Here is a 12553-nt window from a genome sequence, read left to right as displayed (position 1 = left end):
GGCCGCCTCTTTCCATGAGTTTTGGTTCTATCAGTGGTTGATGAACCATCAGTAAACCGTGTGTTAGCCAGGTTTGTGACCATTCTATTGGTGGCCACAGTTGAATAGGTGGGAGGAGGGAGGAGTGAACAGTTGAGGCAACTGAGCTATGTCCTCAATGTGGGAAGGCACAGAACCCTTTCCCACCACATCCTGGTCATGAAGGAATTCAGATATACTAGTTCCACTGTAATAAATACCTTTCCTTCCATGGCTAAGCCTGTATAGGACTCTGCCCTTGAATGGGTCCAACCCATCATTGTGGCCCTTAACGGCCACAGGGTGGTTGGCAGTGACTGAGTATAAGATTTCTCCTTGCCTCATAAAATGTCCAGATTTGTTTCTTTTTCTTGGTTTTTCGAGACAGGTTCTCTCTGTGTAACCCTGGCTGTCCTAGACTTGCTTTGTAGACCAAGCTGCCTTCCAACTCACAGAAATCCACCTGCTTTTGCCTCCCCAGAGCTGGGATTAAAGGCTTGTACTACCATGCCTGGCCAGATTTGTTTCTCAAGGAGAGAATATTTAGTCTTTGTAATAGAAGGCAACAGGCAAATGTTGGTGAACTCCTTTTTGCTTTATGAAGAGTCCCCAGTTGTCAATTCACCAATAAATATGATGTCCATAATTAGTGTATCATCTGATTCAATATTGGTCAGGGTTGCATGTACTGAAATGAGCTTACCAGCAGTTGCAAAAGCTCCTCCTTGTTCCTGTCCCCATGGGAAATCAGCTGCCTCTCTAGTAACCCCTGGAAAAACTAATTTATAGAGATCTGCCTATTTCTGCTGGAGTTAAAGGCATGGGCTACAACTGCTCTGTCCTTGATTACATTCAGAGCAGTTGTTGTTGTCTTGGGTTTTTTTGTTTGTTTGTTTGTTTTGTTTTTGTTTTATTTTTAAGATTTGGGCTGGGGAGAGATGGCTCAGAGGTTAAGAGCACTGTTCTTCCAAAGGTCCTGAGTTCAATTCCCAGCAACCATATGGTGGCTCACAACCATGTACAATGAGATCTAGTGCCCTCTTCTGGTGTACAGATGTGCATGCAGGCAGAACACTGTATACATAATCACTCCTTTTAAAGAAAAGATTTATTTATTTGTGTATATAAGCACTCTATTTGTATGTATGACCGCATGACAGAAGAAGGTACCAGCTCTCATTATAGATGGTTATCAGCTACCAAGTGGTTGCAGGAAATTGAACTCAGGACCTCTGGATGAGTAGCCAGTGCTCTTAACCTTTGAGCCATCTCTCCACTCCAAGCAGTGTTGTTGTAGGTTTCCTGGTGTTGTTTTGTTTTATTTTGTTTTTTGGTTTTTTGTTTTGTTTTGTTTTGTTTTGTTTTGTTTTGAGACAGGGTTTTTTTGTGTATCTTTGGCTCTCCTTGAACTCACTCTATAGACCAGGCTGGCCTCGAACTCATAGTGATCCACCTGCCTCTGCCTCCCAAGTGCTGGTATTAAAGGCGTGTGCCACCACTGCCCAGCTAGGCATTAATTTTTTTTAAAGATTTATTTATTATTTATATAGTATTCTGCTGTATGTGAACCGGCAGGCCAGAAGAGGGCACCAGATCTCATAGATGGTTGTGAGCCACCATGTGGTTGCTGGGAATTGAACTCAGGACCTCTGGAAGTGCAGACAGTGCTTTTAACTATTGAGCCATCGGTCCCGCCTGTGCACCCACCTCTTGAAGATCATTTTTTAGTGTACAAAGAAATCTAAAAATTCCTTCCTGGATTTGAAGTACTTTTACATCTTTATCCAAATATTTGTGGGGAGTTTGGCTCTGAGGATTAAAACCAAAGCATCATGCTTGTTAGATACTTGTCTTCAATGAGCCACATCTCTGACTGTCCACTTGGGCTTATTGTCAAATCATAGCATCTGGTCAGAGAGCGTGTTTGGCTTTTAGCTATTTTACTAATTTTACCTCAGATACTTCCATCATTCGTTTCTTCTTTTTGTGTTTTTTGTTTTGAGACAAGTTCTCCCGATGTTTCTCTTGCTGGCTGGGAGCTCGTTCTGTAAGCCATATTGGCCTCAAACTCCCAGAAATCTGCCACCCAAGTGCTGGCATCCACTGCTCTTTGGAAGTTCAGTCTTGTGAAATGATCCATCTCCTGAACTTAGTTGTTTTTGCAGAGTGCCACTTTCTTGTTCTTTGATCCCAAGTTCTCGGAAGTTAGCTCGTAGGCTGGGTTTTACTTTGGGCTAATCTTTAGGGATGGGGTGTAGCTCAGAGGGAGAGCAATTGTCTACATGTACAAAGCTTTGGGTTTATTTCCCGGCACTGAAAAAAAGGAAGAAAACCCCCCAGAGGCAGGGGGTCTCTGCAGATCCAGGCCAGCCTGGTCTGCAGAGCAAGATCCAGAAGAGCCATGGCTACAAAGAGAAACCCTGTCTCTGGGGGGAAAAAAGAAGAAGGAAAGGGCACAGAAAAGGAAGCAGCCAGATTTCACAGACTGGGGTAGGTGTGCGCTGTCAGAGCCGGTTAATTTCAAACCATTATGCTGTTCTTCAGAAACAAGTAGAAGGCTGTGGGAAGCAGCTGTGACCCAGCTGGGCTAGCATGTGCGTTCTTCCGAGTCTCATGTATGTACAGGAGAAGCTTCTAAACTAAACACTGCACTGTGGTTATATGTGAGGAGAGTGGCCTAGGGAAAGGAGCCCTCACTCCTGCATCCACTCTAGAACACGGAGCTACATTTCCATGCCCTCTAACCCTCATTTCATCTGCAGGGGATGTTCTCGTGATTATTTGAATTTCAGATACTACTCAAGGCCGAAGATGTATAGAATATATCTTTTAAAATTATAGGATACCTCTTCTGTGAAAAGGGGATGCTCCCATGATTTGGTTTTGATCTTTCGAGACAGGGTTTCTCTGTGTAGCCTTGGCTGTCCTGGACTCGCTTTATAGACCAGATTGGCCACGAACCCACAGAGATCCCCCTGCCTCTGCCTCCCTAAGTGCTGGAATCAAAGGCGTGTGCCACCACACCCAGCTCGTCCCCATGTTTTACCACTGTCATAATATGGTCACACTTCCATGATACAGATAAAAACAAAGTGTCGTTGTGTAGATGAAGCTTTGTGATGGTGGCATCGGCCCAGAGATTCGGTGCTTATTTCCTGTTTCCTGCTGGCAATGTGTTCACTGCAGGAAGGAGCAAAGGAGTATGCCATGCTCCACAACCCTCGGTCCAAGTGCTCTGGGCGCCGGCGGCGAAGACACCATGTGGTCAGTGCCTCCTGCTCCAATACCTCAGCCTCTACTATGGCTGAGACTAAAGAAGGCGACAGTGACAGGGACACTGGGAATGACTGGGCCTCCAGTTCTTCAGGTAAACAGAAATTGGCCAGGGTCAATGCCCAGCTCTTAATATTTATACCTTTTAAAAACTATTAAATCTTTCTACAAGTTTACCTGTAAGCAATGAAGGCGAGTATGCAGGCACCCACGCACGCACGCGCACACACACGCCTGCCACCAAGGTAGCCTCAAACTTGCCCTGACCCAGCTGACGGCCGGATCACAGGAGTGTGCCTGTGTCCAGCGGCTAGCGTTGCCATTCCTAAATAGTTTCCTTTTCAGATGAGCATGGTAGACTTGTCACACGGGGACTGCTGACAGCTGCACTCCACGGGCTGTGTCTTTCTCTCTTACTCAGAGGCTAACTCGCGCTGTCAGACTCCCACGAAACAGAAAGCCAGTCCAGCCCCACCGCAGCTCTGTGTTGTGGAAGCCCCGGCAGAGCCTGCGGAGTGGACTGGAGCTGAAGAGTCTCTTTTCCGAGTCTTCCATGGCACCTATTTCAACAACTTCTGCTCAATCGCCAGGCTTCTGGGGACAAAGACCTGCAAGCAGGTACTGCAGAGGGCCCCGGCGTATGTGACGACCTTTCCTTGTTTCTCGCCCCTCTACCATCTTAGCAGGCTGTGTCCAGACAGAAACTGTTTTGTGAACCTCTTCTTCTAGATCATGGAGAGGCCTTAATCACTGTGTGTGTGTGTGTGTGTGTGTGTGTGTGTGTGTGTGTGTGTGTGTGTGTAGTTTGTGTTTTTTGAGACAGGGTTTACTTGCCTAGAACTTACTATGTAGATTAGGCTGGCATTGAACTCACAGAAATGGACTTGCTCCTGCCTCCCAAGCTCTGGGACTAAAGGCGTGCGTCACCACACCCAGCCCTTCTTTACATGCTTTATTCTAGGTTTCCTATCACTAGGCTTTCTAATTACCACCCCCCATCCCTGGGCATAGACCTCAGCCTTGCTTATAGCATCCTAGGAAATGTAGTTTGACAACAGCCACTGACGCTCCAGAGGCAAGAAAAGTCGAAGAGGCTCGTCGGATAAAGGCGCATGATAACCCAAGTTTGTTCCCCGGGACCTCCACGTTAAGACAGAACCAGTTGTTCAAAGTTGTCCTCCAGAGCTAGGCGTGATGGCACGTGCCTATAATCTCAGCACTCAGGAGGCAGTGGCAGGCAGATCTCTGTGAGTTCAAGGCTAGCCTGGTCTACAGAGTGAGTTCCGGGCCAGGTGGTGGCGGCGCACACCTTTAATCCCAGCACTTGGAAGCCAGAGGCAGGTGGTTCTCTGTAAGTTCGCAGCCAGCCTGGTCTACAAAGCGAGTCAAGGATACACATCTTAAAAAACCAAAAAAAAAAAACCCAAAAGTGAATTCCCGGACAATCAGGGCTGCACAGAGAAACTTTGCCTCAAAAAACAAACAAACAAACAAAAAAAGATAGGGAGAACTTGCCTCAAAAAACAAACAAACAAACAAACAAAGATAGGGAGAAGAGTGCAGAACAGGTGAGAGCCAGGTGTCTGGGCCAGCTTGTCCAGCTCAGAGCCCTGACGACTTGGATCCCTGAGCGCTGCAGGTCTTTGTGGTTTCTTCCTAGGAGCACATTCCCAAGCAGTACTTGGCCTGGAGTTTGAGACGGGCGTGGGGGCCTGTTTGCTTCTCCTTCGTTTGGCTGTGAAGAAAATTAGGCCCAGGAGGGATTTGCATTTTCATTTTGGAGCCTGTATCTGTTTCCTTGCTACACACATTCTTTTACTTGTATTGTTTTTATTAGTGTGTGTTCTGTGTGAGGTGTATATGTGTGCACGTGCCACAGCAGTTCTGTGAAGGGCCGAGGCCAGCTTTGGGGAGTTGGTTCTTTCCTTAAGCACTAGGATCTGTGGGCTGAACTCAGGTCGCCAGGGTAGCCTGGCAGGCGCTTTTTCCTTGCTGAGTCATCATCTTGCCAGGCCACAGCATAGGTCCCTTAAGCTAAAAGTCTGTAGAACTGTATGTGGTTTAAAAAAAAAAAAAAGGCAGCTGGGCGTGGTGGTGCAACCCTCCAGTCAGGAAGGGAATAAATAAGAAGGGGGCGGGGGGGCGACTAGAAATGAATGCTGTGAAGGAAGAGTGCGGGAAGAGGAGCCAGCCTTCCTGAAATGCCCTGAGGGACAGCCAAGGCTCTGGTACCTTTCTACCACCAGAGGGAGCTAGTGCTTAGCCCAGGACACCCTTCCCAGCAGCCCTCACTCAGCACCTGCAGTTTCCTTCCTAAAAGAGGCAGAGCTATTCTTGCACTCTGAGCTTGAAGAGTGGTAGATGAACAGCAGTGATGGGTAGCAGCTCTGCCTCCCGAGCCCAAGTTGACCTTCAGAGCCAGTGACCCCACCCCAGCCACACCCTGTTTCTCTGACTGAAAAGATGCCGGTTAGCTGCTTGCAAACTTCAGGTCCTTCACAAGGCTAGCGCCTGGCCCAGTCAGTTCCCCAGTCACCCGGTCCCACGGGTGTGACGGTCCTGTCCATTTCTCTTCCAGGTCTTTCAGTTTGCAGTCAAAGAATCACTTATCTTGAAGCTGCCAACAGATGAGCTCATGAACCCTTCGCAGAAGAAGAAAAGAAAACACAGGCAAGGGTTAGACAAAACTCTTATGGCTCCTCAAGTTGTCTGTGCTCTGACCTCCTCAGGGTCATCCTTTCCTTCCTCTTGGCCACTTACTGCACCGGGCAGAGCCAGCCTCTCTTATTGGGGCACTCGGATGAGAGCCAGGGTCTTCAGAACTTCCTGAGGATCTGTGACTAGGACACATCCCTCTTTTGTACCCATACTGAGGGCATGGCTGGCCTTTGACTCAGTGATTGTTTCCTCCTCTTCAGTAGTGACCGTTTCCCCCACTTAGCAACTCTGTGGAGTTGGTTCCTTTACTTTAACTATAGTGTTGTTTTTCTTTTTCTTTCTTTCTTTCTTTTCTTTTTCTTTTTCTTTTTCTTTTTTTCAAGACAGGGTTTCTCTGTATAATGTTGTTTTTCATAGTTACATAACACTGTTTATTGGTTGGAACTTGAAAAAAGTTACTATCTGGGTGTGGTAGTACACTTTTAGTCCCAGTTCTCAGAGGCAGAGGCAGATGAGCCTCTGTGAGTTCAAGGCCAGCCTTGTCTACATGTTGAGATCCAGAGTGATGAAAAATAAAACCATCACTGTGTTGGCCAGCTTCCCTGATGTGTGTTACCAGCTGAAGAAAGGAGGGGGCTCGAGCTCTAGCCACAAAGGAATCCCCCCCTGCTCTTCCCTGTCAGCTTCCTCGCTGAAAGGCTTTCGCACCTGCCCTCAGAGCTCTGGCAGAGGGAGGAGCAGAAGAGGGAGAAGCGATAGTGTGATAGTAGACAGCTCTGGAAGTTTTGTTCCTTGGTGTTTGGAAAGAGGAGTTGTGTCGAATCTTAATTGTGCCAGAAGCCAGCTGGGTTTAAGACAGGCTCTAAAGTTTTCCTATCAAGGTAGCCACCTCCTGCTAAGGAACTCTGGAAGGGTATCTCACAGTTACAGTGCTGTCCCTCAGAACAGAACAGTGTCATCTGTCTGCATCTGCCGGGAACCTTGGCTCAGATCTAGCCCTTCATTTTTCCCCTCTAGGTTGTGGGCCGCACACTGCAGGAAAATTCAGCTGAAGAAAGGTGAGTTCAGTTGAACAAAGGGAGTAAATTAGAGTGGAGTCCATGCTTAGCATGTCCAAGGTCACAGGCTCCATCCTCACCACCATGTGCGCTCTCTCCCTTCCCCCCCTCACGTGTGTGTGTGTGTGTGTGTGTGTGTGTGTGTGTGTGTGTACACACACACACACACACACACACACACACACAGTTCAGGCGGAGGCCTCACCCTGTGGTTATCACCCTGCTGCACCTGTAGCCAATGGCTACAGCCGAGATGCTCTCTCAGGAGATAAGCCTAAGGCCTTGTGGTCTCCGAGTGTTCTAGTGTGCCGTTTGCCAGGTCCAGACCTCTTTCCGTGTTTAGAGTAGCTACCTTGTTATCTTGGGCAATCTCCACACCCTACCCACAAAGCAGATAACTCTCCTGTTGTTTGTGCACAGGGGTCAGCTACATTGTAAGATGCTGAGTGTGTCGAAGGTCATGGTTAAAACAAGCCTACTTTGACTTGAGAGGCACTGGGATTTTTGGAGGTAGAGCATGCAGGGAGCCTGGTCACAGCAGTGTCATTCTCTATTCTTCTTTTAGACAACGCTGCTACACAAGTGTACAACTATCAACCCTGTGACCACCCAAACCGTCCCTGTGACAGCACCTGTCCCTGCATCATGACCCAGAATTTCTGTGAAAAGTTCTGCCAGTGCAGCCCAGACTGTAAGCACCCTGCTTTCACCATCTCTCTTCCTCTGCCCCGTAGCTATGCTTTAAGCATTCTACAGGGAAGGAAAGCGTGAGCCATCTGGGAAAGTTATGGAGTTGGTTTGTTCTGGGGTTTTTTGTTATTTTAAATTTAAAAGTTTAATTATCTTATGTATATGAGTGTTTTGCCTGCATGTATGTCTGCACTGTGGGCGTGCTTGTTGTCCATGGAGGTCAGAAGAGGGAATAAGATCCCCTGGAACTGGGTTACAGACAGCTGTGAGCCACCATGACGGTGCTTGAAGTCAATCCCAGGTCCTCTGTAAGAGCAGCTATTGCTCCTAGCTGCTGAGCCATCTCTCTAACCCCAACTCATGAGCTCACAAAGTCTCAAAACAGCCAGGCGTGGTGGCACACGCCTTTAATCCCAGCTCTCGGGAGGCAGAGGTAGGCAGATCGATGTGAATTCGAGGCCAGCCTGGTTTACAAATTGAGTTCGGACAGCCGAGACTACACAGAGAAACCCTGTCTCGGGGAAAAAAAGAGTATAAAAACAAAAAACAGTAGGTAGTGGTGATACAAGCCTTTAATCCCAGCACTCAGGAGGCAGAGGCAGGCTGTTCTCTGGTTTCAAGGCTAACCTGGTCTATAGAGTGAGTTCCAGGGCTGCACAGAAAAACTACGCCTTGGAAACCGCCCCCCTCAGAAGTTTCTTCTCTTCATCTCCTCCCTTCTCTCCCTCCCTCCCACTCCCTATATTTTCAAGCAATTTTGCTTTCTCCACCTCATAGGTAGCTAAGATTAAAGGTGTATGTCACCTTTCCCAGCTGTGAAAGTCGTTTTTGAAGCCTTCTGGTGGGGATTCTATTCTGGAGGCAGGAACTAGACAGGTGCTTGTCTGTCTTCTTCCAAGGAGAGCCGAGAAACAGGCTTTTGCTAAGGTGTTCTCAGGTTCCCCTTTTCAGGATGTTGTTTTACAACTGTTAGGACCGGGCACGGTGGTGCACACCTTTAATCCCAGCACTCAGGCGGATCACTGTGAGTTCGAGGCCAGCCTGGTCTACAAAGCAAGTCTAGGACAGCCATTTGGGCTGGAGAGATAGCTTAGTAGCTAAAAACACCTTCTGCTCTTGCAGAGGGCCTGAGTTTGGTTCCCAGCACCCTTATCAGGCAGCTTATAAGGATGTGTAACTCCATGGATCTGATGTCACCCTTTGGCCTCCTAGGCCTCTTGCACTCAGGTGCACATGCTCACCCACAGGTACACACACACATACTTAAAATTAAGAATATGTATGGAGGGGCTAGAGAGTCAGTGGCTAAAAGCGGAAAGGCTGGGTTCTGGTCCTAGCACCCTCATAACCACCTGCAACTCAAGCTTGGGGGCATCTGACACCTTCTGACCTCTTGGTGCTCATGCATGTGTGCATACGGAGAAGTAGGCACACGCACATAAAATAAACATAAATCTTTCAGAAAGTAAGTGTGTGTGTATGTGTGTGTGTATATATATATAGTAGGAGCCAGGAATGTGGATGTTCTCCGCTTCTTACCCACCTTCCCCTTCCTCGTTTTTCTTGCTTGGGGCCAACCAACTGATGGCAGCCTCCGGGTTTGCAGAAGCCAGTGCCCAGGCCACTGTGCTGTGATTGTCACCCGACAAGTAGCAGATAACAATCTTAGCCACAGCAGATATGTGCTAGTGCTGGGGAGGGCTATGGGAGGAGGATGGTGCAGAGCGGATGCGTTGGGTTCTGAAAATGATGCTTGTTTGATGGGGAAGATTTACTGTGAAAGGCACTGATTTCGTTTTCTCTGGGGTTCTGAGAGGAGGACCTGCTAGCCAATCTCCGTGTGATACTTAATAATCACGCCTGCTTTTTTGGCTGTTAGGCATGAGTGTGAGGAGTGAGTTAGTGGTGTGTATCTGTGTAGACACGTGTGTGTGTGTGTGTGTGTGTGTGTGTGTGTGTGTGTGCGCGCGCACGCGCACATGTGTGTGCAAGTGCTGCCAGAAGTCAAGCTTGGCTGTCTTTCCTCAGGAACCATCTAACTTGGTTTTTAGATGGGACCTCCCACTCCAACTACGGACTTGCTCGTTAGGGTTAGGGTTAGGCTGTCTGTCCAGTGTGCACCAGGAATCCCTCGGTCTGCACCTCCTAGCACTGGGGTGCAAGCATGCAGGCCTTGCCATGCAGGCTTCTGTGTATGGTGTCTGTGGATTGTGTTTTTGTAGCAACCAAGCAGTCTCCTGAGCCAGAAGGATGCACTTCATTGTCTCAGGGAAAAGGCCAGATGTTCAGGGGAAGGAGCCTTCAGCCCGTTCTGCCACAGCATCCTTGAACATGTCAGATCTGCTGTTCCGCTGTCCCTGAGTCTGACCTGTGTCAGTGCAGGCCCACTTCCTAACCATCCCCATCTCCTCACTCAGGCCAGAATCGTTTTCCTGGTTGTCGCTGTAAGACGCAGTGTAATACCAAGCAGTGTCCTTGCTATCTGGCAGTTCGAGAGTGTGACCCTGACTTGTGCCTCACCTGTGGGGCCTCAGAGCACTGGGACTGCAAGGTGGTGTCTTGCAAAAACTGCAGCATCCAGCGTGGCCTCAAAAAGGTGAGGTGTTTTCCTGGGTCAGGATCACGATGGGAAGTAGGAAATGGTCGCAGTGTTCCTATTTCCTTGTCTCCTCTTGGAGGGTTTCTCTATGAAAGTGCCTGACAAATTTTGTCCTTGGTCAAATTAATCGAATTTTCCATCCTACCAAAAAGGAGCAGAGGGGTATGTGCCCGGGCATGCTCACATTCTGTTCCCCTTTGGTGTTGGGTTTGAGACCAAGGCTTTGCACATGAGAGGCAAGCACTTTCCCCTGGGCTCCACCCCAGCCCCGGGGTTGCCTCTGCTGCCGTCCACATTGCAGTGTGTGCCCAGATTCAGCCCAGGAGGTCCTCAAGGAAGATGAAGACAGTATCCTGTTTCCTTTACCACTTTGGTTCTGTTTTCTCCCCTCAAAAGCAGAATGGTTTAGACCGTCTCTGTTTTCAGGTTCCCCTGACAGTTGGTAGTTCTTTCCACCTGCCCCCATCACACACGTGCACATGCAGCACTCACACCCACTCGGACCCGCCCTGTCATCTAAGGCTTGCCTTCCTCTCCCCAGCACCTGCTGCTGGCCCCTTCCGATGTGGCCGGATGGGGCACCTTCATCAAGGAGTCTGTGCAGAAGAATGAATTCATTTCTGAATATTGTGGTGAGGTGAGTGTTCCAGGTTCAGCCCACGTCCTTACTGGGAAGACACTGACAAGAAACTCTCTGGTTTTCTGTGGGTTAGGCATCTGTGAATCAGTCTCTGAATAACTCAGCCCGGTTTTCATGTGGCCTCTCAGGGGATCCCACAGAACTGTTGCAATCCTGAAACAAACCACTGTTTGTCAAGCATTGGTGTCTGCCTCCCACCAGCTTTCACCCTGGTCAGCCTGGGTGGAGATGGGACTAACACAGCCTGAGCTTACTCTCCAGCTCGGCCGAGCAGGCAACCTGACACCCTCTTGTTCCTTGTCTGCTCCTGCAGCTCATCTCTCAGGATGAGGCTGATCGACGAGGGAAGGTCTATGATAAATACATGTCCAGCTTCCTCTTCAACCTCAACAATGGTACGCCAATGGTATTCCAAAGGGATGCTGTGCAAGTCTTTACACTAACCAGCCTTTGCTCCAATCAGCACTGACTCTTTCCAACAGATGCTACAGTTGAGCTTGGGAGCCCCCTGGGCTCTGGTTCATTTCTGAGCAGTGTCCGGAATTGGAACAGCGGACACTTCCACCTGAGAAGCTACCCTACCCAGTGGGTGGGAGGAGATCCAGAATTCCGAGGGAGGACCACAGGGGATGCTCCTACACAAGGAGACTGACCACGTGCTCTTCCCATCTCCTGTTACTGTTGTAGGCTTCACATTCCCCTGACTGAATAGTTTCTGTTCCCACATAACTGATCTTAAACTAGAGCCAAAGAAACGGGGAGTTGAAGGAGAGCACATTGCGCGTGCCTGTGATCCCAGCTTGAGAGGCTAGGGCCAGAGAACAAAGTGAGGCCAGCCTGAGCACAGACAAAAATGGGCATAGTGGCACATACCTGTAATCCTGGCACTGGGAAGGCTAAGGCATGAGGATTGCAGAAAGTTCTAGGCCACCTGGGCCACAGAGCTAGACCTTGTCCCCACTACACCTCACCACCCCCCAAAAAAGTATAGAGTTTCCCGGGGCACTCATGGTTTTCTTTGATTTATGTCATGTAGATTTTGTAGTGGATGCTACCCGGAAAGGAAACAAAATTCGCTTTGCAAACCATTCGGTGAACCCCAACTGTTATGCCAAAGGTGAGTGAGCCTTCAGGAGCCTCGGAAGTAGGGTGGGCTGAACGAACACCTTGTGTACTGTGATTTTATCCTTCGTTCAGCTTCTTTCATGGCTGAGTTACTTTTTTCCCCAAGGATACTTATGATTAATATCTGCCATCATTTTAGACCTCTCAGTTTCAAACTCTGCTTTTTTCACTGACTACGTTAAAAATGCTTCCTCACAATCATGATTTAAAGGTCACTGTTTTCCCCCCCGAAGTCACTGGCTACAGTAGCAGAGTCAGAAGCAGAGAGACCAGTGCCTTCATGGCTGCGTTGCTTCCGTTGGATTCTATGGGGAATTTGGAGAAAATCAGCCTAGAATCCTCCCAAGTGCAGGAGTAACCAGGGAAGCTCGGAAGCCAGCGAGGTTTGTCCTGTCCTCTCTGCAGTGGTCATGGTGAATGGAGATCATCGCATTGGGATCTTTGCCAAGAGAGCAATTCAGGCTGGTGAAGAGCTCTTCTTTGATTATAGGT

At 48.7% G+C, this 12553-nt stretch overlaps 1 protein-coding gene across 10 annotated transcripts in view; it reads left to right on the top strand.

The window, feature by feature from the left end:
- EZH1 (enhancer of zeste 1 polycomb repressive complex 2 subunit) overlaps window positions 1–12553 on the top strand; it is a 39563-nt gene that overhangs the window by 24748 nt on the left and 2262 nt on the right. For 9 of the 10 annotated variants that reach the window (XM_084748793.1, XM_084748790.1, XM_084748789.1 and 6 more), the window contains exons 11-20: window positions 3205–3385; window positions 3713–3909; window positions 5870–5967; window positions 6967–7007; window positions 7573–7698; window positions 10115–10293; window positions 10838–10933; window positions 11250–11331; window positions 11973–12053; window positions 12467–12551. In XM_084748793.1, the coding sequence (XP_084604919.1) occupies window positions 3205–3385; window positions 3713–3909; window positions 5870–5967; window positions 6967–7007; window positions 7573–7698; window positions 10115–10293; window positions 10838–10933; window positions 11250–11331; window positions 11973–12053; window positions 12467–12551 (1166 nt within the window). The remainder of the gene's footprint in view (window positions 1–3204; window positions 3386–3712; window positions 3910–5869; window positions 5968–6966; window positions 7008–7572; window positions 7699–10114; window positions 10294–10837; window positions 10934–11249; window positions 11332–11972; window positions 12054–12466; window positions 12552–12553) is intronic. The other variant, XM_084748795.1, reaches the window with a different exon arrangement.

This window comes from Acomys minous, assembly GCF_964271855.1.
Source record: "Acomys minous genome assembly, chromosome: 12".
NCBI classification, from domain to species: Eukaryota; Metazoa; Chordata; class Mammalia; order Rodentia; family Muridae; genus Acomys; species Acomys minous.
This window is presented reverse-complemented; position numbering and strand designations above follow the sequence as displayed.